The 25,997-nt window shown below is 52.7% G+C and overlaps 9 protein-coding genes across 9 annotated transcripts; 3 read left to right on the top strand and 6 right to left on the bottom strand.

Annotated features, from left to right (window-relative positions):
- Positions 1 to 19: 19 nt before the first annotated feature.
- NEUTE1DRAFT_121491 (uncharacterized protein) lies at positions 20 to 1,809 on the bottom strand (the record flags this gene model as incomplete). The annotated part of the gene is made up of 5 exons (XM_009851647.1): positions 20 to 785; positions 902 to 1,139; positions 1,271 to 1,348; positions 1,537 to 1,633; positions 1,795 to 1,809. 5 exons carry the CDS (start codon positions 1,807 to 1,809, stop codon positions 20 to 22), a joined length of 1,194 nt encoding a protein of 397 aa, XP_009849949.1.
- Positions 1,810 to 3,619: 1,810 nt separating this feature from the next.
- NEUTE1DRAFT_61430 (uncharacterized protein) lies at positions 3,620 to 4,761 on the top strand (the record flags this gene model as incomplete). The annotated part of the gene is made up of 1 exon (XM_009851648.1): positions 3,620 to 4,761. One exon carries the CDS (start codon positions 3,656 to 3,658, stop codon positions 4,685 to 4,687), a length of 1,032 nt encoding a protein of 343 aa, XP_009849950.1.
- Positions 4,762 to 7,135: 2,374 nt separating this feature from the next.
- NEUTE1DRAFT_116630 (uncharacterized protein) lies at positions 7,136 to 7,437 on the bottom strand (the record flags this gene model as incomplete). The annotated part of the gene is made up of 1 exon (XM_009851649.1): positions 7,136 to 7,437. A coding segment is annotated over one exon (158 nt), but the record flags the coding sequence as incomplete, so codon positions are not given.
- Positions 7,438 to 7,531: 94 nt separating this feature from the next.
- Positions 7,532 to 9,354, bottom strand: NEUTE1DRAFT_121493 (uncharacterized protein; the record flags this gene model as incomplete). Its single annotated transcript, XM_009851650.1, has 2 exons — positions 7,532 to 8,822; positions 8,900 to 9,354. The coding sequence occupies 2 exons, from the start codon at positions 9,352 to 9,354 to the stop codon at positions 7,532 to 7,534; spliced, it is 1,746 nt and encodes a 581-aa protein (XP_009849952.1).
- A 719-nt stretch (positions 9,355 to 10,073) lies between these two features.
- NEUTE1DRAFT_129045 (Pre-mRNA-splicing factor cef-1) lies at positions 10,074 to 12,695 on the top strand (the record flags this gene model as incomplete). The annotated part of the gene is made up of 2 exons (XM_009851651.1): positions 10,074 to 12,145; positions 12,206 to 12,695. 2 exons carry the CDS (start codon positions 10,145 to 10,147, stop codon positions 12,542 to 12,544), a joined length of 2,340 nt encoding a protein of 779 aa, XP_009849953.1.
- Positions 12,696 to 13,102: 407 nt separating this feature from the next.
- Positions 13,103 to 14,147, bottom strand: NEUTE1DRAFT_121495 (uncharacterized protein; the record flags this gene model as incomplete). The annotated part of the gene is made up of 2 exons (XM_009851652.1): positions 13,103 to 13,270; positions 13,396 to 14,147. 2 exons carry the CDS (start codon positions 14,089 to 14,091, stop codon positions 13,223 to 13,225), a joined length of 744 nt encoding a protein of 247 aa, XP_009849954.1.
- An 875-nt stretch (positions 14,148 to 15,022) lies between these two features.
- NEUTE1DRAFT_145688 (uncharacterized protein) lies at positions 15,023 to 16,854 on the bottom strand (the record flags this gene model as incomplete). The annotated part of the gene is made up of 3 exons (XM_009851653.1): positions 15,023 to 16,440; positions 16,509 to 16,526; positions 16,622 to 16,854. 3 exons carry the CDS (start codon positions 16,816 to 16,818, stop codon positions 15,132 to 15,134), a joined length of 1,524 nt encoding a protein of 507 aa, XP_009849955.1.
- Positions 16,855 to 18,099: 1,245 nt separating this feature from the next.
- NEUTE1DRAFT_116633 (uncharacterized protein) lies at positions 18,100 to 20,102 on the top strand (the record flags this gene model as incomplete). Its single annotated transcript, XM_009851654.1, has 4 exons — positions 18,100 to 18,614; positions 18,679 to 18,728; positions 18,821 to 19,056; positions 19,153 to 20,102. The coding sequence occupies 4 exons, from the start codon at positions 18,193 to 18,195 to the stop codon at positions 19,297 to 19,299; spliced, it is 855 nt and encodes a 284-aa protein (XP_009849956.1).
- A 1,361-nt stretch (positions 20,103 to 21,463) lies between these two features.
- Positions 21,464 to 25,997, bottom strand: NEUTE1DRAFT_80128 (uncharacterized protein; the record flags this gene model as incomplete). The annotated part of the gene is made up of 3 exons (XM_009851655.1): positions 21,464 to 22,484; positions 22,547 to 25,083; positions 25,624 to 25,997. 3 exons carry the CDS (start codon positions 25,995 to 25,997, stop codon positions 21,754 to 21,756), a joined length of 3,642 nt encoding a protein of 1,213 aa, XP_009849957.1.

The raw sequence follows: 25,997 nt of genomic DNA on the forward strand, positions 1-25,997 counted from the left end.
GGGTTCAATCAGCTTCCTCCTATCGATGGCCTCTCTGAAAAGCAGGCATCGCCTTCTTCAAAATCGGAACGTCATCATCATCCGTCCGGCTTGTACTCCTAACCACTCCAAAGGCTGTCGTCGCCCTTGCCGTCTGCAAGTGTTTTTGTTGTTGTTGTTGTTGTTGTTTCCCGCTGCCGCTTCCCTCATAGCTCCCGCGACCTCCTCCGTGTTGCCCTCCATTCCCATTCCCCATCTCCAGATCCACCTCACTACCAGGCCCCGGACTAGGCGAGGGACAGGGACTCGGCGTCGCGCTACGTATATAGGGTGTATACGGCCCATTCCGATATTTATGGCCATTGATGGTCGTCAGTGTCTGCACCCCTTTATATAAGTCGTCGTCGTCAGCAGCAGCAGGGTTTGCAGAGTTGTGACTGCTGTTTCTCCTGACGCCGATTTGGAAGGTGGACAAGATGACGGGTGGCGCCATGGTTCCTCCATTTTCGCCTCCTCCTTGTCCTCCTCCTTCGTTTGGTGGGGTTTTCTGCTTCTTGAGGGCCTTCCTGGCCGCGACTCGGTCCTGGAGCAGTTGGGGCGCAAATCGGGTCCAGACGTACTCGCGGAAGGTCCGGGTGGTGCCGAAGACGATAAAAATAAGAAGACTGGCGGAGACGCCGGGGCAGAAGAGGGCAAAGTCGCCTCGGGCGCGGGCGGCGCTGAGGTCGGGGTGGGGCGGGATGTTGTCTTTGGTGTTGGTGTTGGCGGCGCGGAGTTGGAAGAAGATGACGACTAGTTCGAAGAGTCTAGATAGATGTCGGTGTTGTTGGTTAGATTGGTTCGGGACACGATACTAGTGTGAGACTGGACAAATAGGTATTGGGAAAAGATAGGAAAAAAAAAAAAAAAAAAAAAAACATACCCTAATGCCACAAAGGCGACAGTGAAGCGAACAGCAAGCCAGCTATCGTAGATGTTTCTGCGCGGTAGAGCAGGCCTGTGACCCGACGGCACGTTCCCACTACCCGAGTATGGGTTGGTAGTCTTTGACGAATTCTGGCCATATCGAACTTTCCAGGACACCAGGGCGGCCCTGGAGTGGATGTACTTGATGAGAACAGCGAGCAGAAGCAGGCTACCGATACCAAAGCTGAGGATCACTATATGGCTGTTAATTTTGGGACATTATGATTTCAGAACAAGGATTAGGGAGCCGCATACTGATAAAATCGGCCAAGACCATGAAGCCAAAGACACTGCCTTGCACAACATTGGTTCTGAGCAGGCACACCTGGATGATAGGCAAAATAATGGCGCTCGCCTTTGCCCACAAACTTCCCCTGAGGCGGTTGAGCCTGGAATTTCGAAGCTGGAGGATCGAGTTTGCCAATTCGACGGACCTATTCTGGTCAGCTGCGTGAGTCGTCCCCTCGACTCATATCGGACGACTGACCAGAAAACCACCAGCATGGCATCCACATTGTAGGAATAGTACTCTGTTGCTATCAATCAGAAACACCACCACCATCTGAAAATTTTGTAAGGAAGTAGACATACGTATGTAAAAGAGGACGAGGTCGAAGCCTGTAGAACCGCCGGTGACGTTTAACTCGGGCCTTCCAGCGTTGGCTACCGCGTTTTCGTACTGCGATGTCTTGACGTCGTTCCAGTAGACTATTGTGTGGATTTGTTGGATGATGGATGCCAGTGTGCCCAAGGACATGGAGAATGAGAGCATAGCCACATCTTGGCTGTGTTAGTATGATTGAGTGCTACAGTAAGCATGATGAGAAGGGCATAGAAATCATGACTTACAGCTTCTTCGCTCATGATGAACCCACACCAGCCATAGCAGAAGCAGGCTCAGAAACAGACAAAACAAACTGTAGATGAGAATACCAACGGCGGAGCCAATGGCCTCGGATGGGAGCTGGGCGGCCATCTCATGGCACTCACTAGGGTAGAGTTGCAGTGTACATTCTACAATAAGATCTGAACTATGTAGCTAGGGGAGCATGATGTGCAAGACGGGGGGTATAAGACAGATATGCCTCGTGGGGCGAGACAGAGGACGGGAGTCCCAACAATTCGCCCCCCTTGGATGCTAGTCTGATGCTACTCTGACCCTCTTGACACAGACTCACGACAGAAAGCGGGATGGTGACCGAGGGTCCAGGCTCGAGGTGTGGAAAAAAGCTGGGGATAGTGCATCCCGATGGCTGTCCGAGCGCTCGCTTGGCCTGGTAAGTTGATGTCGGTCAGAAAGTCCGCATTCTGTCGGCAGAGCCGGAGGCTGAACGGTGGTAAGGGTACTACCTAGTTTGACAGACGGTTCCAATCCGGATCTCGCTTGGGCGAAACGAATGCGAGCAAGCACCTGCATATAGTGTCATTGCATCCCTGGAGGAGATGGATCGGAAGAGGGCGAATGAGACCCTATGGAACATGGTAGGAGCATGTTGCCTTTCTGCTACCAACATATATTAAAGCATCCACATAGCCGACCCTCCCCCTCTGTTCCTCCCCCCGAGACGCTGACGCCCTAAGGTGAAACGGGGTCCATCCTTGACTTGACCCGCACTCCGGAGATAGTCGAGCACTTGGCCGGAGTGGGAGGAGTAGCAGCGGCTCGACAATGGAAAAACTCGAGTACATACCAAGAGGAAGATCTCATTCTGCAGGAACCGGGTGACCAACTCTTGAGGCCATGGGTCGTCGAGGGCTGGGCGACTTGGCTTGGACTAGTGTACACCAATTTGATGACCCATTGACCAAACAGAGGTAAGCTTTACCTAGCCTGACTATCTAGCAAGAGGAAGAAGGACGGCGGCTTCCTTCGTATTGAAAACGACACTATACTAGTGTAGTGTGTAGTGTACACTATGGTTGGTGATTGGTACTGTAATGGCACTCGGCAACTGGATCTGCAGTTGGGTCACCTACACTAGTGTACACTAACATTGATTTGATTTTTTTTTTCCAATAGCGTGGCCGGGATTCCACGTGGATAAATAGTGTAGTCCGGCAAGAGATGAACCCGAGGTCAAAGCGTAGAATATTCGGTGTTAGGGATTGCAATTTGGCTGAAGGCAAGGAAAAAGGAAGCAGATGTCGAAGTGAAGGGAACCCACCTGTTTGGCGGCTGCCTTTCTTCCAAATTCGGCATGGTGTATGATCCGAGTGTCATGACCGATGACAGATGACAGGCGGGTCCATTTAGGAAACCGGCTGGACGGAGATGGAAGCATGCAAATGTGGATGTAACCGGGAGTGCCCCGGCCTAGAGCGTACATCGCCCCGCAGCATAGGGCACCTACCCCCCCAGCTCGTCATCTCCACCCAAACATTGAATGTTACGGGTCAAGGCCCCCTGATGGATGGCGTGAGCTTCGGCCCTACTATGTAACTGCAGTGGAGACCTGCTGGGTTCTTACCCCACTTCAGCTGCCGCCGCGTCTCCATGGAAACTTCTGTGAGTGGACAGCACAAACAGCTACTTTGTCAAGCAACCTCGACACTACCCACCATCTTTCTGGACGCGATCGGGACACCACGCGTCGTTTGGGATGGTCTCAGTCAGCGGCAGTTCGAATTGATTCGGGTTCAAGGTTTATTTCTCGATATCCGTGCACACATCACTCCATCACCACATCCATCCATCCATCCATCCAGCATCATGGAGGAAGAATGGGAACCACCAGTGCCGGCCGGGTATAACGACGCCAACCGTGCCTTCATCCAAGCCTTCATGGCACGAGGCACCCTGACCTTTCCCGAGGGACAGAAGCTCGTTGCCGCGATTCTCTCAGCTACCGAGGACGAGACCGTGGACCCGCAGTCCATCACCCAGGACACATTCGCCAGCTTTGTCCGCACCGCCCGCGAGGCTGTGGAGCCTCTTGACTACGACATCCGCAGCTCTCGGGACCAGCTTCGAAATGGAGAGCGCATCTGGGCCTTCATCAACGCCCACAGCGACCCTGCCACCCAGATGGCCACCACCCGCTCTCCTGAGGAGGTAGCCTACATTAAGCGTTTGATGGACCTCCTGTTCGACGAGTTCAACACCGTACGAATGGAGGTGATGGCCGTCGACGAGGGACAAGCCCTCAAAGCCTCTCGCCCCAGCAAGCGGCGAGAGAGTCAGCATGTGAACGGCGAAGACGAGGAAGGCCAACCATCCACCGCCGCATCCGACCGTGGTCTCAAGCATTCCGAGGTTCTGTCCCTCCTCTCCAGCCTCGTGGCCGAAGGCTGGCTGGAGAAGAGCCGTGCCGGGTTTTACAGCCTCAGCCCCCGCGCGCTGATCGAGATGTGGAGCTGGCTGGTTGCCACTTACAACGACGATTCGGCGTCGGCTAGGGACTGGCAACGCATCAAGTTCTGTGAGTTGTGTAAGGAGATCGTCACGTATGGCCAGCGCTGCTCAGAGAGGGACTGCACCATCCGGCTGCACGACATTTGTGAGGACCGCTACTGGCGCACGAGGAGGGGAGAGAAGAAGTGCCCCAAGTGCGAGACCGAGTGGGCCGGAAACCATTTTGTCGGCGAGCGGGCTATTACCTCACGCCAGGCTTACCAGAGGGGCAGAGGCGGCCGGGCTAATGGCAATGGCAATGGCAGTGCCAGACGGAGCGACTTGGAAGGGGCAGTTGCTGCTCAGCAAGAGGTTGCTGATGATGACGATGAGGACATGGCGGAGGCTTGAAAATGTCCTGTTGCATGGTTTACTCAGCAGTTGTTCAACGGTGTTGCCATAACACTAGTCTTTTTTTTTTTTTTTACAAAACATCCGACGCCAATCCAGCACAGACAAACGTTCGTCAACTGGCAACAAATAGTTGGGTTTGTATTACGAAATACCCAGGGTATCTGAGATGGAGTATCACGACACTCCAGGGGCACAGCGCCCCAGCTTCGCGAAACACCTGAAAGTTTTGAACATGTACAAGCCTTCTTGGAAGACGGAAGACGCTTCGATTTTTGTTAGTCTACATACAGCGCCATCACTCACCTTACCCTTTTAGCGCCAAAAGGCCGGCGATCATGTTACCCCCCTGACTGTGCTCGGCCCAGCCAGCCACCCGCCCCTCCGTCTCGCAATCTCCGCCGATCAACCCTTGGCCCCGTACACTAACACTACTGTCGGTCAAATTTACTTAATAAAGCGACCAGGCCGGACTTGAGTCAGGACAGCGTCATGCCTGGACTGTCAGGTCGAAACTACTGCGATATACAGGGGCGCAAGACAAGCAAGCCGAAAGCGCTATAAAGCAGAATAGACCAACAAACAAACGAAGAAAAAAATAAAATAGTTGAAGCTGGTACTCCGCCTTGGAGAGTTACAGTAAACCTCATGTGTGGGGAGGGACAGACTGCCAGCTACTCGCCGCGGAGCTATTGAGATCGAGATCGCGTGGTCAGCAGCTATGATGGAAGGAGAACCTTCGCCGAACTTTGGTATTTCTTCTTAGTTGTTCTGCTTTCTGGTGAGGAGAGAACAGCATGGCAAGTACACGTTAAGTTTAAATCGCTAAGCGAAGATTTCTCCTGGATTATGGACATGATGTATACACGATAATGAAGGTTAGACAGAAAGAGAGAGAGAGAGAGAGAGCCGAAACAGTTAACCCCCAATGCTGCCCCCAATAACACTCTGTATGTCGTTTTGCTACTCTTGCATTGCTGGTCTGCCCACATGTCTCGTGCGTGGTGAACACATCGTCATCCTCGATTGGAGTAGTCTTCTCTTCATCAGCATCAATCAGTCTTAAACACAATCTTCGAGAAGTGTACCATCATTGCCTCACTTTGATACTTCTACTGAAGAATCTCGTTGCGTGCATGTTCACAAGCGTCTCGGACTTCATATGTGTCATTTTAAGCTCGGAAACTTCCTTTTCCAGGACAGCCCAACAACATATGTTAAACAGTCTGCCATTGACATTAACAGCCGCGGACATACAAGCAGACATCTGGCAACCCTACAACCCTGCGTTGCCAAACCTCGTTGTGACCAGAAAAATATGCCAACTGAAGCACCCCCGATACCGTAGAAACTCGATTAGTTGGCAAAAGGCTAGGTAATGCCTCAAAAATTTGGATATCAGATCAGACAGGGTGATGGTAGATCTGTAACGTTCATGTCCGAGCCTATATTCTAAAGCGTGAGCACAGAAGATGGCGGTAGACATTGTTGTAAAGCTTCCATTCACGAACTGAGCGGACATAGTACAGACGTGTGCTGCTTCCTAAAGGTATACTTACTATCGGCGCTCAGAAAAGGTTGGAGGTTAGAGGTTTGCCAGTTGACCGAGTGTCTACGGTAGAGGTAGCTTTCTACCAACAAAGAGAGTTTCCACGGTTCTCATAAACGACTGACCGTCTCCCTTTCACTTGGCCGCTGTAGAGGTAGTCTAGGTATCACCTTAACACTTTGTGTATGTCACTATCAATCTCTACTAACTCTTTGCTCTTTTCTCATTCAACATTCAACATTCAACATTTCCCAAGTCCCCAAGTCACCAGATCCCCGAAGTCCCGTCCAGCAATCAACACGGATCTAATTGATATAGACTTCTCCAGTTCCAGTCAGTTCGAGCAATACATCTACTACCTCTTATCCCCGGCCCCCCCTCTAAGAGCCGGCCGTCCGTCCCGCCACGCATCGTCGAAATTCACGTCGGGTCAGAGAAGTCAGAGAACAGCGCTTCAAAAAGCAAGATTGCAAAATCCCTACTCAACTTCGCCACTAGGTATCCTCGAAGCTACTACTCACCTTCCACTCCCGCCCCTTCCCCCAGCAGCAACGAGCCCTTCATGCCTTCCTGCCTACCAAGAATCCCGCACTTACCCTGACCGACCCTCGTATGAGACCGGGCGCAAAAAAATATGGATACGAATACAGATACTAGGTGCGAGAAATATTGATGTCCTACTAAAGTATGTTCTAACCTCGAAGAACTTGGTCAAAGCGGGTGTGAGGGCGCGGGAAGAGAGAGAAAATCTCCTACTCTCTTGCTACCGAGCCTACCTCTACGTCTGGATGGTGAGCTTTGAGGTTCGATATGATTGACATAGGCCTTGAACAATATCAAACGGGTCAAGTACAAATAAGTACGCTTCCAAGATCAAACGGGTCAGGCACAAACAAGTACACTCATTCCCAAGTAGTAGATATTTCAACACCTTTTGGTAATTTACCAGTTCTCTACTAGTTCTACCACTTGGGTATCTCTCAAAAACTCCATCCGAGGCACACCTAACCATATGTAGCCTACATGTCCTTGATGTGTAGCTCTTACCATTCGCTAAATGTCGAAATCAGATATGCAAAAACAAAAGCAAAGCAAAAGGAATTGTTAGAAACCCCGACATAACGAAACGGAACCGTGTTACGCTTCTGTCCCCATCCCAAAAGCATCCAACCAGAAGTGCAAACCTCTCTCGCCTCCATATTCATAAGTGACTGACTCTAGGTAGATCTCATCTACTTGACAGCACGTGAACGCCGCCATCGGAGTCCGTCCCACAGGAGTCCGTCCCGGGATACCTAATCATCCTGGACAAGCTCCTTGATTTCGTCCCGCCCACCAGGCAACAATTGCGCCCCGCCCCCACCCGTCGCCAGCAACTTCTCGGCGTCCTTCGCCGTGAGGTTGAAACGGTCAATCACCTTGCCGCCGTCCTGGGCCCAGAAGCCAACTTCATCGATAATGTCGTAGACGATATCTTCGACTATCTGCTCCTCGTAGCGGCCCGACACCGGGCGCAGGGGTTCTTGATTGGGCACACTACCGTCGTCAAGCATGTCCACGTCGTCCTCATCGCCTACCCCGTTCTGCTGCTTCTGGGGAAGACCAGACCCAGGTGGTGGGAACCAGAAGTCTGGGCCAAAGTTCACCTCGACGGCGCCACCGCGGAAAACGCTTACGGCTGGGTAGTATCCGACGGTTCCGTCGTCGAGAGCTTCTCTGCCGGCGTGTGCCCCTGACTGAGTACTTTGTTTTGATGCGGGTGGTAGGAAGGCGAAGAGGTCAGTCCAAGGCGTGCCCATGTCCTTTCCATTTTTGTAAATTTTGATGTACGAGTTCGGCAGTGTCCGTAGCGACGGCAATGGGTGATTTGGGTTCGGCGGTTCCGGCGAGTTTGAGCTTGCCGATGCTACCGGCGCGGGACTGAACAGGTCTTCAAGCTCCTTGGTTGTATGGTAGTCGATCTTCTCAAAATAAATGTGTTGTTTGAATCGAATGGGGATTCGGTCCCGGATAATGTTGGGTGCCTCGAGCGATGGTTCGTCGTCTGCCAAGTCGACCGCAGGGTTATAATGCCCCGTTACAATCTTCCTGTGTAGGTGTTCCGAAGGAAGCTGGATCTCCAGCCCGATCACATCTCCTTCTTTGATCTCCTCGCCAGGCGGGAAGAAGTCTTTCGGCCGTGACATGTGCACCTTTTGTCCAGCCACGTCTCGAATACCATAACTGTAGCAATCGAACCCGACGGGGGCGTCGAGAGAGGCCTCGCGCCGCGCCCAGCCCACGCGAACGTGCCCATGCGCCTTGGTATCACCTTCAGAACCTGGCTCGCGCAGGGTGCCTCGAGTGACCTTGCACTCCCAATACCACCTGCCCTCTCGCACGGCCACGTTGGCTCGTGACATACGGAAGCCCTTGTCGGTGGTGACATGACGACCCTGTCGGTCAAAGTATACGTGGGAGGCAGAGTCCTCGAAGGCCATGTGGGCAGCGTACGGCTCGGTCTCGGTCTGGCGATAGTAGAACATGGAAGGAAACGTTGGGTCGGCTATGCAGTGGGTGTAATGGAACGCTCGCTTGTTGAAGACACTATAGAGAAAAGGCAAATCAGAATTTGCTTCTCATGAATGGTGAATAGCAAAGAAGCGAATAAAGATAAGACATACTGTTCCGTTGCATCAAAGAACTCGATGGTCTCGCCCTCAGGCCCTTGAACCTCATGATGGCTGGTGAAGATGGGACCACGAGCGGGCTCGAAATCAGTAAGTTTGGGCGGAGCGAGCTTATAGCGCGCGGGGAGCAATTCGTTGATCGAGGGCTCCTTGTGTTGCTGCTTCGGGTCTGGAGTTGCTCTAGAACTATCGGAACCGCCTGCTGCTGCCTTGGCCTCTCTCTTCTTGAAGGAGTCCTTCTTTGTTCTCTTTTCGCGGTTTAGAACAGCTGCTTGCTGGGTGTCTTCGGGTGCCTGTATTTGGACTCTTGGAGCGGCCTTGTTATCTGGGTTTAGGGGTGATGGAACTGCCGGACTGTGATCGTCTTCAAGTGTGCGCTTCTGAGGGACCGTCGTGGCAGCTCCGGAAGGTGTTTGCTCCCTTCGGGGAGAGCCTACGTCGCTGGCCATATGTAGCTCGGCAGACGTCGTGCTAGCAGTAACGTTGGCAGATAATCAACCGAGTGATTATTTTTGCTCTCGCAAGCTGTCCTTGTCCTGAAGTTGACTTGTGTTTGGACTCGAACGGCGAGCACTCCAAGTCCAAAGTAGGTACCGGCGGGAGCTCTTCTGATCGACGACAGCTTATGGATGCTAAGAATAATCTGAGAATTGCCCGATGGTGATCCTACGGGTAAATGCTTTGGTATTCGGAGAAGACGCGTACTTTGGGAGAGCGAGATTGGGTTATAGAGTCCAGTTTCGGGGCGAATTGATGTTTGTCTTGAGATTTCTCTAAAGAGTTGAGAAATGTAAGAGGAAAGACATGTGAACCAGAAATGATGGATGGAAGCTTCATCCACTCGACCAACAGCAGCAGCGTGTCGCGACAAAGGGCGGGGCATCCTTCTGTTAGTGGCTAACGGCAGGCAGGGGTCCCGGAGCTTGATATGCTTGTTAGTCGCCCCATGCATGGGACACACAAATTGCTAACAGCGCGGGAACCTATTGCCTGCCGCAAAGAGGCCTTTGGCTAGCGCTCGACACTGGGAAAGACGCCAAGGCAGTTGCGTCGCGGGTGATTCCATTGTTCGCCTTGACGCCAGCGCTTTGAATTTCTGGATTTCTTCCCCATCAACAAACAACATTTCAACACTTTCAATTCCAAGACAACCCCAACCCCGAGTATCCTCCCACCTACCGAAACGACTCCCGCATCACTACAACGCCCGACGAGCATACATAACGGCCGAGCGACAAGATGCCCGTCGTCAAGGGAGGTGTGTGGACCAACATCGAGGATGAAATCCTCAAGGCGTCGGTCAGCAAGTACGGCCTGAACCAGTGGGCCCGCGTCTCGTCGCTGCTGGCCCGCAAGACCCCCAAGCAGTGCAAGGCAAGATGGAACGAATGGCTGGATCCCAGCATCAAAAAGATCGAATGGAGCAAGGAGGAGGATGAGAAGCTGCTGCACCTCGCCAAGCTGATGCCGACCCAATGGCGTACCATTGCCCCCATCGTTGGAAGAACCGCAAACCAGTGCCTGGAAAGATACCAAAGGCTTCTCGACGAAGCTGAGCAGAGGGAGGCATCCGCTCTCGGGCTGACGGGCCCTGATGGAGGCGAAGCTCACGCGCCCAGCGCCGACGATGTTCGCAAACTACGTCCTGGCGAGGTTGACCCCGATCCGGAGACGAAACCCGCCCGTCCCGACACCATCGATCTCGATGAAGATGAGAAAGAAATGTTGAGCGAGGCTCGCGCGCGTCTGGCCAACACACAGGGTAAAAAGGCCAAGCGAAAGGCCCGTGAGCGACAGCAGGAGGAGTCGCGCCGACTGGCCGCTCTCCAGAAGCGCCGCGAGTTGAAGACAGCCGGTATCAATATCAAGGTTACGACAAAGAAGCAGGGCCAGATGGACTACAATGCCGATATTCCATTCGAAAAGAAGCCTGTTCCTGGATTCTATGACACCACCGAGGAGATGTCTCGCAATGAGTACCAGCGCGCCCATTTCGACCCCAAGAAGCAGCAGGTTGGGAACAAGCGCAAGGGTGAAGAGGATGAGAGAGACGGCAAGAGGAGAAAGGGCGACAAGGACCCATCTGTGCAAGCTGCCCTCAAGGCCGGTCAACTGCAAAAGATGCGCGAGGCAGAACAGAGCAGCAAGCGGAGGGGTTTGGTTCTGCCAGCACCTCAGGTCGGCGAAGGCGAGTTGGAGGAAATTGTGAAGATGGGTATGATTGGCGAACGGGCAAATATGCTGGCTCGCGAAAGCGACAACGACGCAACTCGTGGCCTGATCAACAACTACTCGACACTCAACACCAATGCGCCAATCCGAACACCGATGGCCCCCGCTCAGGAAGACCACATCGCAAACGAGATCCGCAACATTCGAGCACTAACAGAGACGCAATCCTCACTGCTCGGTGGAGAGAACACACCTCTTCACCAGGGGGTGGGCTCTACCGGCTTCGAGTCGGTTGCGCCACGGAAGCAGGTCATGTCAACCCCTAACCCCTTAGCCACCCCCTTGCGGGCTGCTGGAGCTGGTCCCGGCGCCACGCCTCTCCGTGTCGGCCAAACACCGCTGCGCACTCCCCGTGATACCTTTGCTCTCAATGATGCCGGTGACGAAATGTCGATGGTGGGCGGCACACCCCGAGATGTTAAGATGCGCGAGATGTCTATTCGGCACCAGCTCAAGCAAGGCCTCGCGTCACTTCCCAAGCCCAAAGAGACCGAGTGGGAGCTCGAGCTGCCGGACGATCAGCAAGAGCCCAAGACCGCTGAGCAGCTGGAGGAGGATGCTGCTGAACGTGATCGTCGAGAAAGGGAGATCAGGGAGGCGCGAGAGCTGTTAGAGCGCAAGAGACGTACCCAGGTTATGCAGCGGGATCTACCTCGGCCTGTTCAAGTCGATTATCAGTCACTATTGAAGGAAGCCTCGCAGGCCGAGGACCCTGTCAAGGTTCTTATCGCTCGTGAAGCGGCCTTGCTCGTAGCTCATGATGCCACCAAGTATCCTCTACCGGGAGCTCAGCCAACCGGCCGGGCACTGGAGATCCAGAAAATCGACGACGCCGCGTTGCAAGAGGCTAAGCTTCAGGTTCTGATGGAAATCAAAGATAAACCAAAGCCGGAAGAAGTACAAGCGGTGTGGGAAAAGAGCAACAGCAGCTCCCTTTTGCTTGGCTTGGGATGCTACGAGGATGATGAAGAAGAAGAGCAGATTTCCACTATGCAAATTGCGCTTGAGGTATGTACAACTAACCCCTTTTCTGCCTTCCGGAGACTTCCTGGCTAACCTAACCTGCAGGAGGTCATTGACCAAATCGTCGCCTCGGCGGAGAAGGGCAACAAGCTCGAGAAGAAGCTCAACTTGCATCTCGGCGGTTACAAGAATCGGGCTGAAATGCTGCGGAAGAAGATCAGTGAGGCCCACGAGGCGTTGGAGAAGGCGAACAGCGCTCTGGGGGCTTTCAAAGTCCTGCAGTCCTCGGAGCAGGCCGCTATTCGGAACCGGTTGGCGGCGCTGCGTGAGGAGGTGGGCTTTGTGAGCACGAGGGAGAGAGAGGCGCAGGAGTTGTACAGGAGGACGAGGGAAGAGCTGGATGCTTTGACGCTCAACGGGCCGAAGGCCAATGGGTTCCGCTGAATGATGTGTTGGAAGAGTTTGGTCAGGTTGTGAATAATTGAGTGTTGGTTAAACTCTGGCATGGCATGGTATGTCTGGCAACTGTCTGTGGAATGGCCACTGACGTTGAGCAGCTAAAAATTAGAAGCATTGAACATTATCATGTACTTGGAAGACGTCTCTCAGATGCGCCGTGTGAGTATGTAAAGTTCGACGACCAACCTCCCTCTCAATATCAGTCAATTCTTCTGCTATGAGATTCTCATAACCCAGGGGCTTGGTAAGCGGGAGCCAAGGTGAACGTCGGATGCAAGTAATTCACACCGCAAAGAGCTTGTCGGGCAGCGAGACGAAAGACATTAGTCTCTCAGCTTGTCTTTCACTGGCAATGAGTCTGTACTGGGCTGTCATTCAATCTCTCTTATCTCTCTCTGCTCTGTGTCTTTTTCTTTCCTCCCTCTTCTGGGAATGCATCCCTCCCTCTCTCTCTCTCTACCCTACACAAAACCTGGCCAAATCAAAACCAAAGACGCTCGCAGTAAATCCCCCCCCAAGCCAAAATATGGAAATTTTTGCCATCCCTCCAACGCCTTGCCTATATCTATCCTCTATTCCATCCTCTATTCTCTATCCCGTCCGCCGTCTACCCTCATGAACTTCGTTGCCAGTCATCGTCATCCTCTTCACTCTTCCCTCCCCTCACTTGACGCAGGCGGAGGCCTCATCGTAACCACCACCACCAAAACACTGGCAACCACTATCCCAGCCAAACAAGCAAAAATCAAGCGGCGTAAGAGGAGGCGCGAGCGATGATGATGGGGTGAAGAAGTGGTCCGAGATGGATCGTCACCTGCGTCTGCTGAGGAATAAACCAAATTGTTTTCCTCATCAGCTGCTATCAGGGGAGTAGTCTCATCAGGCTTGGGCATGATGAACTGGTGCTGAGAGAAAAGATCAACGGCGGCGGAGGTGGCGGCGGCGTCTTGTTCTTGTTCTTGTTCTTGTTGTCCTTCATGCCGGCTACCACTAATGGTTGACGCGTCTTCGTCCTCGTCGTCCTCGTCCTCGTCGTCACTATCAGTTGACGTGGTATAAGACCCCGTAGTTGTAGATTCTTTCCGTCTTCGCCATGGTTGGGGAAGCGAGACGCTGTTCCGGACACCCTGAAACCGTCCGATTTGGCTGTAGAAGGATGAGTCAGGCGCTATGGACGAAGATGGGCCGAAAGATGGAAAGGGGCGGGTGTCGAGTCCTCCTGAGCGGACTGAGGCTTCGTCATCGTCGTCTGTGAGCCATGAAGATGATGGTGGCGCTGGTGGTGCTGCTGCTGCTGTAGGACTGTACATGCTGGCGGATTCGACGTCGCTGATTCGTCGGTCCCATCGACCTCGGGTTCGAGGGCTGACGATGGATGAAGCCATAGATTCCGTGGTGTTGCCGATGCTAACGCTGAGGAGTGAGCGTCCTGTCAAGGGGGTTTCTAAACCGAGGCCACCACCGTAGTAATCGTTCCGTGATTGTCCGGTGTTTGCGAGAATGGCGGTAGCAATTGAATTTGGGGAGCTCATTGTGTGTATTTATTTTTGGTTTTTTTTTTCATCGAGGTCCCCTTGTTTGAACTGCCATATGAAAAGGCCGTGTGTCAACGAATGGGAGAGCACCGTCGGAGATGAGAAATCGGGATAAAATGAAGTGAGAAGGAAGGAACAAGTTGTTGGGCTGAAATCCAAGCTGACAGTCAGTCACATCGAAAATCGAAACAACGATGCGTTTGACCTTTAATATCCACTTTAAAGATCCCTAACCTCCCCCATTCTTTTTTTCATGCTTATTTCCTCATTTTTCACCGAATATCTCCCGCTTCACTTTTTGAACTAGCATCAAATCCCCTGCAGATCCAGGCCTTTGCGGTCGGGCACTCGACGAGCACGCGTGGTTGACCCGCGTAAGGCCCAAAGTGACCATCCTCGCTGTCGGGTGACCAAGTTCGCCAAATTCATCTCCGCCCCGCACTGGTGATCCCCTCTGGCAGGGCTTATGTCGGAGGGGACGGTTGAAAACGGTCTAGCGGCTCCAGTGGGCTAGAACCCTTGTCTGTCAGTGCAATGCATGACCTGAATGGCTCCTAGCCCGGGGTGTCAGCAAGTGTTATGGATGCGGAGGTTGAGATGGGACGTTACCGCGAGGTTTGTTCCATTTGCCTTTTGTCTCTCTCTCTCTCTCTTTTTTTTTTTTTTTTTTTCTTTCTTTTTTTTCCAACTTTTTCTTCAAAAAGTATTCTTCCGCTCTTGCAACCCTTCTTTGCTTGGGATTTTGAAGTGTGGAGGCGGTAACCGAGGATCTGAATGGTAAGGTGGTGGGTGTACATTGGAGTGCGAGTGTGTAAGTCTAATTGCTGCTTTCTGCCATGGTAACTGAGGCACTTGTCAGGTCAAGCTCCTCTCTGGAGATAACTTAGACTTCTTTCAGATGCGGTGGGCGGATAAAACCTTTCGGTCGAGTAAAACAGTTATAACTCTTTCTAGCATATGCCAATCCCTTCTATGGCCTCAAACGCCGCCCTTCCCTCAAAACAAGTCATACCACATTCATTACCAGAACTGAAGGCCTATGCCTGGGTGCTTGCCAAAGCAGCAGGCACCAAGATCCCCGCCCCTGTGATTCCCCCATCATGGCAGGGCTCTAGTTTCACGCGTATCCTTTTCCCTTGGGCTGCGAACTCTTTCTCCATGATAAAATCCAAGAAGGCTTGCGTGTCTTTCAAGTAATCCTGGAAGTGCTGTATACAGCCGCCAGTATATCCCACTACAAGCTCTTCAACATTGTCACCATTAGCGACGCCAACTCGAACTGGTTCTGACGGGTCAGGAAGCTCGTCAGCGCAGCGCAAAAGTCCGATAGTGGCCGCCGCGACAATGCCTGCTGCTCGAGTTTGGATAGCCTTGGCTATGTGATACAGGGTGTCCGCATGATCGGATGTCCATGTAAATGTCGAATCCGTAGACAATTCGAACTCTTTCTGTAACTGTTCCAGAATATCACCCTTGTCGCTATCCGGGTAGAAATGACTGAGAAAGGTTGTGGAGAGACCAAAGCGCTGGTGAAGCCCCTGGGGCAGATCCTCAGGCAGGACGCCTTGGACAGTGGTCAAAAAGTCCACAAATATGAGCCTCGCCAACTCGCCCAGATAGCGACCAGCGGTCATGTACTCTAATGGCTGGAAACCAGGGGCTTCGCATGCCTTGTCCAGCTCGTCGTCCCAGCGACTAATCAACCCAAGCATGCGTAGCGGCGATGCTGACCCGTTGATGCTCCATTCTGTGTTTACCGCAATCCCGACGTCCAACAGGTCATAGTCTTGCTGAACACTGATCAGATCCGGAAATTTATTTTTGTGCAGTTTGCTGAACTGGAGGGGTATCGTAGCGTTGCATCCAGTACCGACAATGAGGCCCATGGCTGCTTTCTGATTGGGCGCGGCTGGGTATTGATATACAAAGGATACCAATGTAGCCACAGCATCGTTGGTGATGGCGGCGATTTTTAAAGGAGGTAAGCCGGCTGTCCTGTGCTGTTCGTAGCCCTTGATCAGGTGACCACCCAGGTCTAGATCTGATGTGATGGCGAAGCCCTTGCCCATAGCCATCAAAGTAGCTTCGGAAAGCGAGGTCTGCTTCATGGGGAAGCTGAAGGTGACGCCCATGGGCAGCTCTTCCTCCGAAGATAACCCCCAAGTTTCACACCCTTTCCGAACCACCTGTGCAATGTGCTCTCCAACCCATCCAAAGAGATGTTCTGAGTTCTCGTGTTTGAGGTGATCCAGGATAGGCCATGACTGCTCGAGGAGACGATTTAGGCGGCGATCTTGGCCCTCGGATAGGAGTTCCACGAAGCCCACTCTCAAGTTTGAACCACCACTAAAGTCGAAAGTCAATATCAAGTACCGGGTGGAGTGGAAACCATGAACACTGTGGGGGTATCGTACATGTCCATGGCAAGGAAGCTGTTTATCACATTGTCAGCAAGCTGCCACCACCCATTTCAAATGCCAAGTGCCGAGATGTAGCAATATGGTATGGGCAAATATCGAGAACTTACCGACCGGTGCTTTGGCGTCCCACAGGCCTCAAGATGGACATGGAAATGGGAGTTGGCAGGAACTGATTCAGCGATTCGGTACACAAGTCTTTGAAGTTGGAATAGAATTCCCTGGAGAGATTCAAAGCAACGGCATGGTCCAGAGCCAAGGGCTTCAAAAACTGGTTGATGGTAGTCACAGCCGACGAGTGCGACATTGTTGCCAATTCGGTTTCTGCTGATGGTTGAAGTTGAGGTCGAGGGGGCTCTGGCTGCTAGTTGGCGTTATCGCGTTGTCATGTCTTGTCGAGCTTGAGATGATGGCCCTGGATGCTGGAAGAGAGGTCGAGAGGGGTCTGACTGGAGTGAGGCATGTGTTGTCTTTATACAACCGGCTGAATCAATAGTTTGCGGCTGGGCAGTCTTATCGGAAGGAGCAATTGTCCATGAATCACGAGCGCTTGCTCGGGCTTTAGGTTGAATCAAGTAAAGTCCATGGCTCGGGGAGGAGTGAGTTGGATGGGCTTGTGGAGGATGATGTGGATTGTCGCAGAGGACGACCCATTCCGCCCATTCACTAGACTGCCCGGGCCAGAAGGTTGATTGATGTCACGTATCATCGGAAACATCCATCGGAGTTTATACCTAGAGGTAAGTAGAGGTAGGTACCAACCACCACCTAATAATTGCCAACAAGCACTTACCTAGCAAGTGCAGTGGTGACAAAGACCCGGGAGCAATCAGCATGCCGCCTTCCATCCCAACACAATGATTGCAGGCACAACGGCTGATGTGATTACCGGCCTCCCGTCGGAATGTTGCGGGGTTTCCAGTTGGGATGGATGGCGTCAACGGGGTTGCGGTTGCTCGCATGTAGCAGATAGATTGCTGACAGCTTTACTGCTGTTAGTAGGTCCTGAATGAATTCCTGTTAGCACACACGTCTCCACTTTCTATTCGGGACGAAGCAATCGAGGGTACCTGCGTGGTGAGACCTTCCATCTCATCAACCGGGCCATGTGGCCACGGCAGAGAGCAAATTGTTTCGATGACCGAGAGTATTCTCAACAACAAGCAAAACATCCAATATATCTTGGCGATCTTTCTAATAACAGCTCCTCGGTCTGGTGATAGAAAGACACGTAGCCATGTCCCGGGAAGCTGTTCGTCCGGGACTGATAGCGGGCAACTGCTAGAGGCACTTGGGGTACCTGGGCTAACATTAACATTATGTAGAGGTAGTGCTTCGCTTGCCTGGTCCCCTGGTGCTGATAGAGACTCCGTCTCTGGACATAGGGTAGTAACACCCCCAGTTAAGCGCCAGGGCATCACCGGGATCCCATTGCTCCTTAGCACTCCACGTTATCACGCCTGTCTCCACTTTGGATGGCTTGATGCTCCGTTCGTGGCCCATCTGAGTGACGATGCTTGGACCCCAACATCAGATCTGCTGCCTCTCTCCGTCCTTTCCCCCGGACCTCAACTCTTCAACCCTGTCCACCATTTCGAACATTTCTTGAAGCACTGCAGTGATACAAAGTATATTTACACAACACAGCGACAATTATTGAGTGTTTAGCGATTTCGCAAACATGGACGAAAAAACTCTTCTACCGACGACAACACCAACCATCACCATATCACCACCTACTCCATCCAACCCCAACAGCAGCAACCAAAATGGCCGCGATAAACACGCCCTCCGTCGCTTCCTCGTCGCCGTCTGCCTGATGGTAATGGTATGGACCCTGTGCGGGCTCGACATGGACCTCGACGACAACGACGTCCTATCGGAATGGTCGCTCGAGCAAATGCCGATATCGACTATCGACACCTTTACCGTACCAATCACCGATATCGACGTTGGCGGTGACGCTGACCACGAACCGGTCCCCCTTGAGGCGCATATCATGAGCAAATGCCCCGACGCGCGAGACTGTTTCCGGGAGTTGGTACTGCCTGCTATGCAGAGGGTGCATACCAAGGTCAACTTTACCTTGTCGTTCATCGGAACGTACGTACTAGCAACAAACAATCCAGAGAGATAGGATAAAATGGGATGCTGATGATGATTGCAGACCGACCAACGGCGATGATGGAGTTGCTTGCAAGCACGGTCCAGAAGAATGTAAGTGGGAGGAGATTTTTCCCGTTTTCCGTTTTGGGAAACAGACGGATGTGTCACGGGTGGAGACTGATATGACCGATTTGTCCTTTTAGGCCTTGGAAACATCATTGAGCTTTGCGCCCAGAAGCTGTACCCCGATCCCAAGATCTTCCTTGGTTTCACCATGTGTTTGGCCAAGAACTACCATGAGATTCCTCAGCGGAGCTTGATCGAAGACTGTGCGCTCGAGCACGCCATCGACTTTGATCAGCTCAACCAATGTGCTACCAAGGACGACGGTGCCTTGGGTATCGGTTTGCTGAGGGACAGCGTCAAGAGAAGCGCCGATGTACGTTTGGTCCCTTCTTCCCGTTATACCGTAACCCAAATCACCCCGCCTCATGGTATTACGTGGTATCTAACATACTTCTTCCCCCCTCTCCAGGCCGGCGTAACCAAGAGCTGCACCGTCCGCCTTGACAACGAGATCTTTTGCATCCGCGACAGTGGCAAGTGGTCTGACTGCCCTCACGGCTCCAGCGTTAACGACTTAGTCCTGGCGGTAGAGAAGCTGTACGGACGTGAGGTTTAGAGCACCTGCCTTATATAGTCACCGTGATTTACTTTTTTAGTTTCTCCCCCTCCTCTTTTTGCTGCTGCTACTCCTTCTCCTTCTTCTTCAACGGCCCAAAAACATCCTTCCACAAATCACTCTCTTCCCCAAGCGTATAGCACATAGTCAACTCCTCCATCCCCGCCTCCCCATCCCCCTCCATGACCTCCAACGTCTCAATAATGCTATCCAATCCCACCGCTTTGCCCACCGCCTGCGTCGCCCCCGCCTCCAACTGCACATGCACAATGTGAATGTGAAAGTGGTAATACGTAGGCTGGTAATGCACATAAAGCTTCAGCTGGTCCTCCTCAATCTGCGGGTACACCATGGTCGTGGCCTCGACAAACTTCCTCTTCATGTGCCTCAAAAACGGCACATGCTTCTTCTTGAGGTCCCTTAAGCTCCAGAGATCCCTCCGTTCCACCAGCCCCAACAGGTGCAGCGCGTCCAGCGTCTTGCGATCCCAGTTCAGATCCGGCAGCAACAAAAACCCTTCGTTGTCCGCGTCTTGGCCAAAGGGCGTGCGGTAGATGACGTCCTCGACTTCCTTGCGGCCCTCGATAATGTTGAAAACCCAATTCAGCCGGCCGGCTTCGCGCTGTGCTTGCATATAGGGACGCACGTGCGACTGGTAGAGGGCGGGCGTCTCGGTTACGTAGCGGACTAGTTGGCGGGAGTACTTGGCGATGTGTTTGGGCGTGCAGGGGTAGATTAGGTTGATTTTGAGGTCGGAGAAATCGTCGGCTTGTTCGTTGTCGTTGTCGTTGTCGTCGTTGTTTTCGGGGTCATTAGAGTCGGTGCTGCTGCTGCCGCTGCCGCTGCTGGCCATGTACCAGTGGTAAATGTCGTTGGCGCCGAGGTTCTTGAGCGTGCGCAGGGTCAGGGGCGCGGAGGAGAGGTAGTCGGTTGAAGACGGAAAGGGAGCGCGCTCGAGGATCAGTAGGGCCGGTGAGGAGTCGATGGTGCCCAGGAGGGTGGTGCGGCGGCCGGCTTGGTCTGTTTAGTGAGTGAGAGTAGAGAATTGTTAGTATACGTGATGTTTATGTTGGTGGAGTCTCACTGAGCTTCTAGGTGGCTCTTCTCAATGCATGTTTTTATGTGTTTGGAGGCTGGAGAGCAGGAGTGAAACGGTTACGCACCTTGGTTCAGTTGGCGCTCGAACTTGAACTTGGGCACAAGGGCCTCAGCATTGGCCTTGACATCGGACATTGTCGGGGCTCGAGTGGTGTTTGGCTCTGTAGAGTAGTATAGTGGTCGTACGTACGCACGTAGGTATTCTGAAAGGGTTATTTGGGGCTCTATGGTAATGGGTGTTTGTATAGGAACATCAAAGTAGTGGGAATTTTAGTTGTCGAAGCAATTCGGTTCAGGTTCCGTTGTTTGAAACACCAAACACTCGAGGTGACAAAAAGTTGAGACGAACGAACTTCCTACGCCCTGATCAGCGCCTGAAGTGCCCTCCCCCGCAGTGGGGTCAAGCTACCTGCGGGATGGATTCCTCCTAGCGAGGCGGGACGGGTGGACACTCGGCCACCTCAACCAGCCAGCCCCCGGGCCTACACCTACATAATGAGGTGTGATGGAGGTTCCCGGGGGCGGGCCCCCTGACCAACCGTTAACGGAAACCTTGACGGTGTTGTTACCTATCGCCGTCTAGGCCTCGACTCAGATTTACTTTACCTAGGTTATAGGGGGAGCCAGCCCAAGTAGAGATATAAACTGCCCTCATATTACCTGGGTAAGATGAATTTAACCCTGCTTTACATGGGTAATACAAGAGTGCGTCGGCACATGCCAATTGTCTGCGAGAATCATTTGTAATATGCTTCTTTACATCTTCCCACTTGGCTGCTCTCCTACTCCAAGTTGTGAAATCCTGAAAACATTACTGCCTTTGGCTATAGGTAACTATAATCCTGACGTTATCACTTAATAAGCTTGATGTTAACGAGTTTAACCGACATTGTTCAGCTGTATTCATTCCACAATGCTTGGACTTTTCGGCATCATATCGGACGCTACCCCCGGGAACAACTGAAACAGGAAAAAAACGGTACGAAGGTGACGTAAAAAAAAGGTCCTTTTGCTATTATCTTACCATACTGTCAATGCTTCAGCGGGGCCACGAGACAGTTTGTCAACAAAATAAAAATCCTATAAATTGTGCTCAAAAGCCTCTTGGGCAACTTTGGACGTCCTGCCATAAGCTACTAGTGTAGAAAAGATATACTAAACAAGGAAAATGTTTGTCCGTAAGGTATGCAATGTGTTATAAAATAACGTTAGTGTCCCATCCTCTTTGCATTGGGATGTCATCCTGAAGGACGGGAATTTTCGTGTCCAAGGAACCTCCTTCTTTCCAGCCCAGGGAAAAGGAAAAAGAGATAGAGAAAAGTAACAGCGCTTTGTAGTAGTTGGCGATCGAGCTTCTCACTTAAGCTCATCGATCTTGGCGGAATCTCTTTCCACAACCGCCTTCAAGACTTTTAACCTCTCCTCGGTAACCCTGATTGCCTCTTGAACCTCCCTTTCGTTCATCTTCTCCTCCCTCAACTTTTCCTCAGCGGTTCTGTATTCCGCCTCTCCCTTTTTCCTCCCGTTGACGGGCTTTCTGACGCCCATTCCGCCTCTTTCTTCGACTCCACCACCACCGTGCAACCTGTCTAGTCCTGCCCTGTCTTCAATCCAGTCCCAAAGTTCGCTCTCCTCTCTCCTCCACATCTCCTCGTACGCTGCGACTCTCTGCGCGTAGTTCGTGTATCCCATCAGATCTCCATGGCCGGGGACTATAACTGCGCCGGAGCGAGAATTGTTCATTCCAAGTCGAAGCCAGGTTGAGATCAAAAGTCCTACCAGCACACCGTAGAGTATATTTCCAGTTAGGACGGGACGCAGAGGATCCACAATAGGACCCAAGAATGGACGAAGAGGTTCCAGTAGCCCCCAATCCTGCTTCTTAGCCGGCGTGTGCTTGACGCTTTCTGCATCGCTGGTTGGCACCGACGCAACCTTGTTCTTGCGGCCGCGCTTTTTGCCTTTGGGTGCTACACCATTGGTTTGGGTATTAGAGCGAGGACGAGATGAGACGGCAGCCTTGAGTGCTACGAAGAGGTCTTTGGCGTATTGCGCTTGGCCTTCGTTTGCACCACGTTCAATTGCACCTGTAAAGCGTTAGTAAGGACCAGGGTTTGTTTTGATTTGGAGCACGGGGAGTGGATTGTACCTTTAAGCCAGCTCTTGCCGGACCACTCGATCGTGCAGTTGATCTGAACCCTTGTCGCGTTGTTTTCAGCCCAAGAGAGACAGTACTTGGTCTTGACCACGAAGATGTTGCCGTTTGGCACATCGGGATTCTGCGTCGAGACTGTAACATTGACAGCCTTTTCAAAATCAAGATTGTCAAGTTGTTCGGTAACCATGCATTTTGTTTGCTTAGGTCCGATGGAAGCATTCAATGGCTTGATATAGTTGAATGTCCTGGTCTTTTGCTCGTTGTTGAGGCCCTTCTTATCATCCATGTTGATCTCAAAGCACTTCTGGTCGTTAAGAAGCCACTTGGTCATCCAGGCTGACGATGGTGCGCCAAAGAGGAGGTTGTAAACCTTACCCAGCGGCGCGGGAACGACATCGTCGCCTATAACTCTGTCGTAATGGGTTGCGGCGTCTCCGCACTCGGTTGGTGCATGGGTAGCCGGACCAGGGAAGTCATCCGCGACTGTAGTTTGCGCTATCTCGTCCTTGTTTTCCGTACTGGCCGCACCCATCATTCCCGACGGCTTCCGTGAAACTGCTTGTTCTCCGGAGGCATCTGCTGCGCCGGCGTCTGATACCTGTGTTCCATCTTGATCGTCTCCGTTGTCCTCATCCTCGTCGTAAACGTCGTCCTCACCAGCACTGCCGCTTTCGTCGGCGGATCCGGAATCGCTGCCCCCTTCCGGTGCCGACGCGACTTCCGTTTCGTCGATTTTTTCGGTCCTGTCACCGCCAGTACCCTCCAGCCGAACACCGTTGAGCGAGCTCTGCAAGTGAGGATGGCCCAGTTTCCAAATCTTGACAATCAGGTCGTAAGTACTATCACGGCTTGTGAATGAGGCGAAAATGTGCTTGGCATGAAGCGTAGAGATTTCCAAGCCGTTCTTGAAGACAAGGGCTGTCATTCTTTTTTCAACGGCAACAATCTCATCGAAACTCATAACGAGGGTTGTGACCCATCCGAAAATGTTACTGCTGAAGCACAGATGACCCTCAGACACGTACAGTCTACCGTGGACAAGAATATCACGCTGAAGGGCGCAGCTGTAGTCTTCGATCAGGTAATCATCGTCCGGAACACTCTTGAAAAGGGTATGGAAATCCCGGTTGCGCCTCTTATTGGCAACGGCGAATCCCGTGAGCTTGGGGGCATTTGCAGGAGGCGCCGTGCCATTAGCTGCGGCAATTGCTGCAGCGACTGTGTTCCCGCTTGTCCCCGAGACGGCACTGGTGGCACGTTTCCTTCGCCTGCTAATGGCGCTCCGAATGCTACTGCTTCGTTGAACTCCCGATCCTGTCTTGCCTTCATATACGCTCCCGTTCGGTGTTGTGCGTTCCCCGCCGGGGGACGCTTCATAGAGCGACCGGGTCCGGTAGATATTTGCGTCTTCAGGCAGCGCAAGCTCGGGATTGCCATTGGCGTCGATAGGAGCAGACTCGGATCTTCCTCGAGCTTCGTGTTCGGTGACTTTTATAGTTGCCGGGGCGGGAGCTGTAGGTGGCGGGTCAACTATGCCGAGGTGGCTGAGACTGAGGTCGCCATTCCCAATCGTCTTGACTGCAGGCTCCTTGGATCCCATATCTGCGCCGGGAAAGGCTTCCGTAGCTGATTCGACTTCCACGTTGTTCACGTCGTTGTTGCTGCCTCCTTTGTGACTTGTGAAACTCGACACAGATCTGTTCTTGCCGTTCCCGGGTGCCGCCAAGTTCGCGCTTGAGATTGTGCTGCTTAATGTGTTTGCTGTGTTTTGAACAGCCGAGAACATGGAAGAAAAGAAGTTCGCAGTTGGGTTGCTCGGGTTTTCGGGAGTCGGCGTCAGGGGAGCGGAGGTGATGTTGGACAGTTTGCTCGGACCAATACTGCCGGAGCCGGCCCTGCTTCTGCCCCGTGGCGAACTCATGTTCCCTATCAGCGCATGCGGGTTTCTGCGTGGGCTCGGTGGAGCTGTAGCTACTGGGCTATTCTTCGCTGACAGAGCAGGCGCACTATGATCTGTTGGCGTAGGAGGGGTGTTAATGATAGCCGGGGTTGCTGAATCGGTCGTCGACTTTGGTGGCGTTTGCGGAGGAACAAGAGGGGTGAGTTTCTGGCTTTGTGAGAGTCGGCGGATCCGGTCTGTTGCCTTGCTCAAGGTATCCGTTACAATTCCAGAGGTATTTGTGGAAGCGCCCGTGTCGCTAACAGTGATGTTGGGAAACTGCTCTGTGCTGCCTTCTCTCGATCGCAAGATGTCCTGTTCTCGGCTAGCGGAGGGGACCCTTTGGGGCAGGGTGTCGTTGGTTGACGCAATTGCTGTGTCAGCTCGCTTGGCAGAATATGCGGACTCGAGGCTGTCGGTGCTAGCTGCAGGCAAGGCCGAGGAGCGAATGGACAAGTCGGGGAGGTCTGATTCGGGAGTTTGGACTTCTGGAAGATGGGCGGCCTGCACGAGCGGTGACGACGTCGTCAGATGTCCAATCTGGGACGGATGGGTCGAGATTGGGGTGGGGCGGAGTGACGCGCTGGCACTGAAATAGAAACCGGACTGTCAGCTCGTGGGAGCGGAACGGGGAGATTGGGGCCAGCCAAGATGACGATATACAAGAAATAAGCCTGAAACGGGAGGGATAGGGATAAAACAAAAGGGAGAAGGAATGTTGGGCCGAGGATGCTAAGGTTGAGGAAGAGGGTTTGTGAGGCTGTAACTGGGAGATGGGAAGCCAACGTTCTTGTAGAGGAGGTTCAAGTTACTGCGGTATCCCTCTGCAGCACGGGGGAGGCGCAGAGCCATGGAAGACCCCAAAGACGGGAGAGCAAGCGACGGTTCCCAATGTCTTTGTGGTGGAGACGTCCAATGTTGCTCCATTACGGCTCCGTGATCCTGGAATCTTGGATCCCCTGTCGTCGCCTACAGACTCTCCATTTCGCTCGGATTTTAGGCGCCTGGAGCCACTGAACTGGGACGCTTTTTGGGGAGAATGGAAGGGGAGGGATGAACGGAGACGGGAGGTAAAAGAATGGAGACCAGGAGGAAGGGATTGGAGTGAGGAAATGGAACATCCACTTACGATTCAGGGTCCGGTGTCGACTCGTATGGAACCGGCGTGGAGAGCGGTTGGGAGTCGGGGTATTCTGAATCGGTGTTGATGTTATTGTTGTTGGTGTTGTCGTCAGTATTACTATCCACCCCCTCTGCGGCTGGTGACCTCGACCTGGAGCCTGCTGTTCGTGTCTGCGCCTGCGCCTGCGAGGCACTTGTGGACTGCAACCGGAATCCGGGGACGGGTATTGGGACCGAGACTGCATCATCGGTCCCAATCGAGCCAGTGCTGCTAAGACTCGCAGATTCTGCCAATGATGACCGTCTTCTGCGGCGGTCGCGCCGCTTGGCCACTATCGCTTTGGGGAAAAGCTTCTGCAGGCCGGTGGGTGCATTATCCAT

Source organism: Neurospora tetrasperma (assembly GCF_000213175.1).
Source record: "Neurospora tetrasperma FGSC 2508 unplaced genomic scaffold NEUTE1scaffold_2, whole genome shotgun sequence".
Lineage (NCBI taxonomy): Eukaryota > Fungi > Ascomycota > Sordariomycetes > Sordariales > Sordariaceae > Neurospora > Neurospora tetrasperma.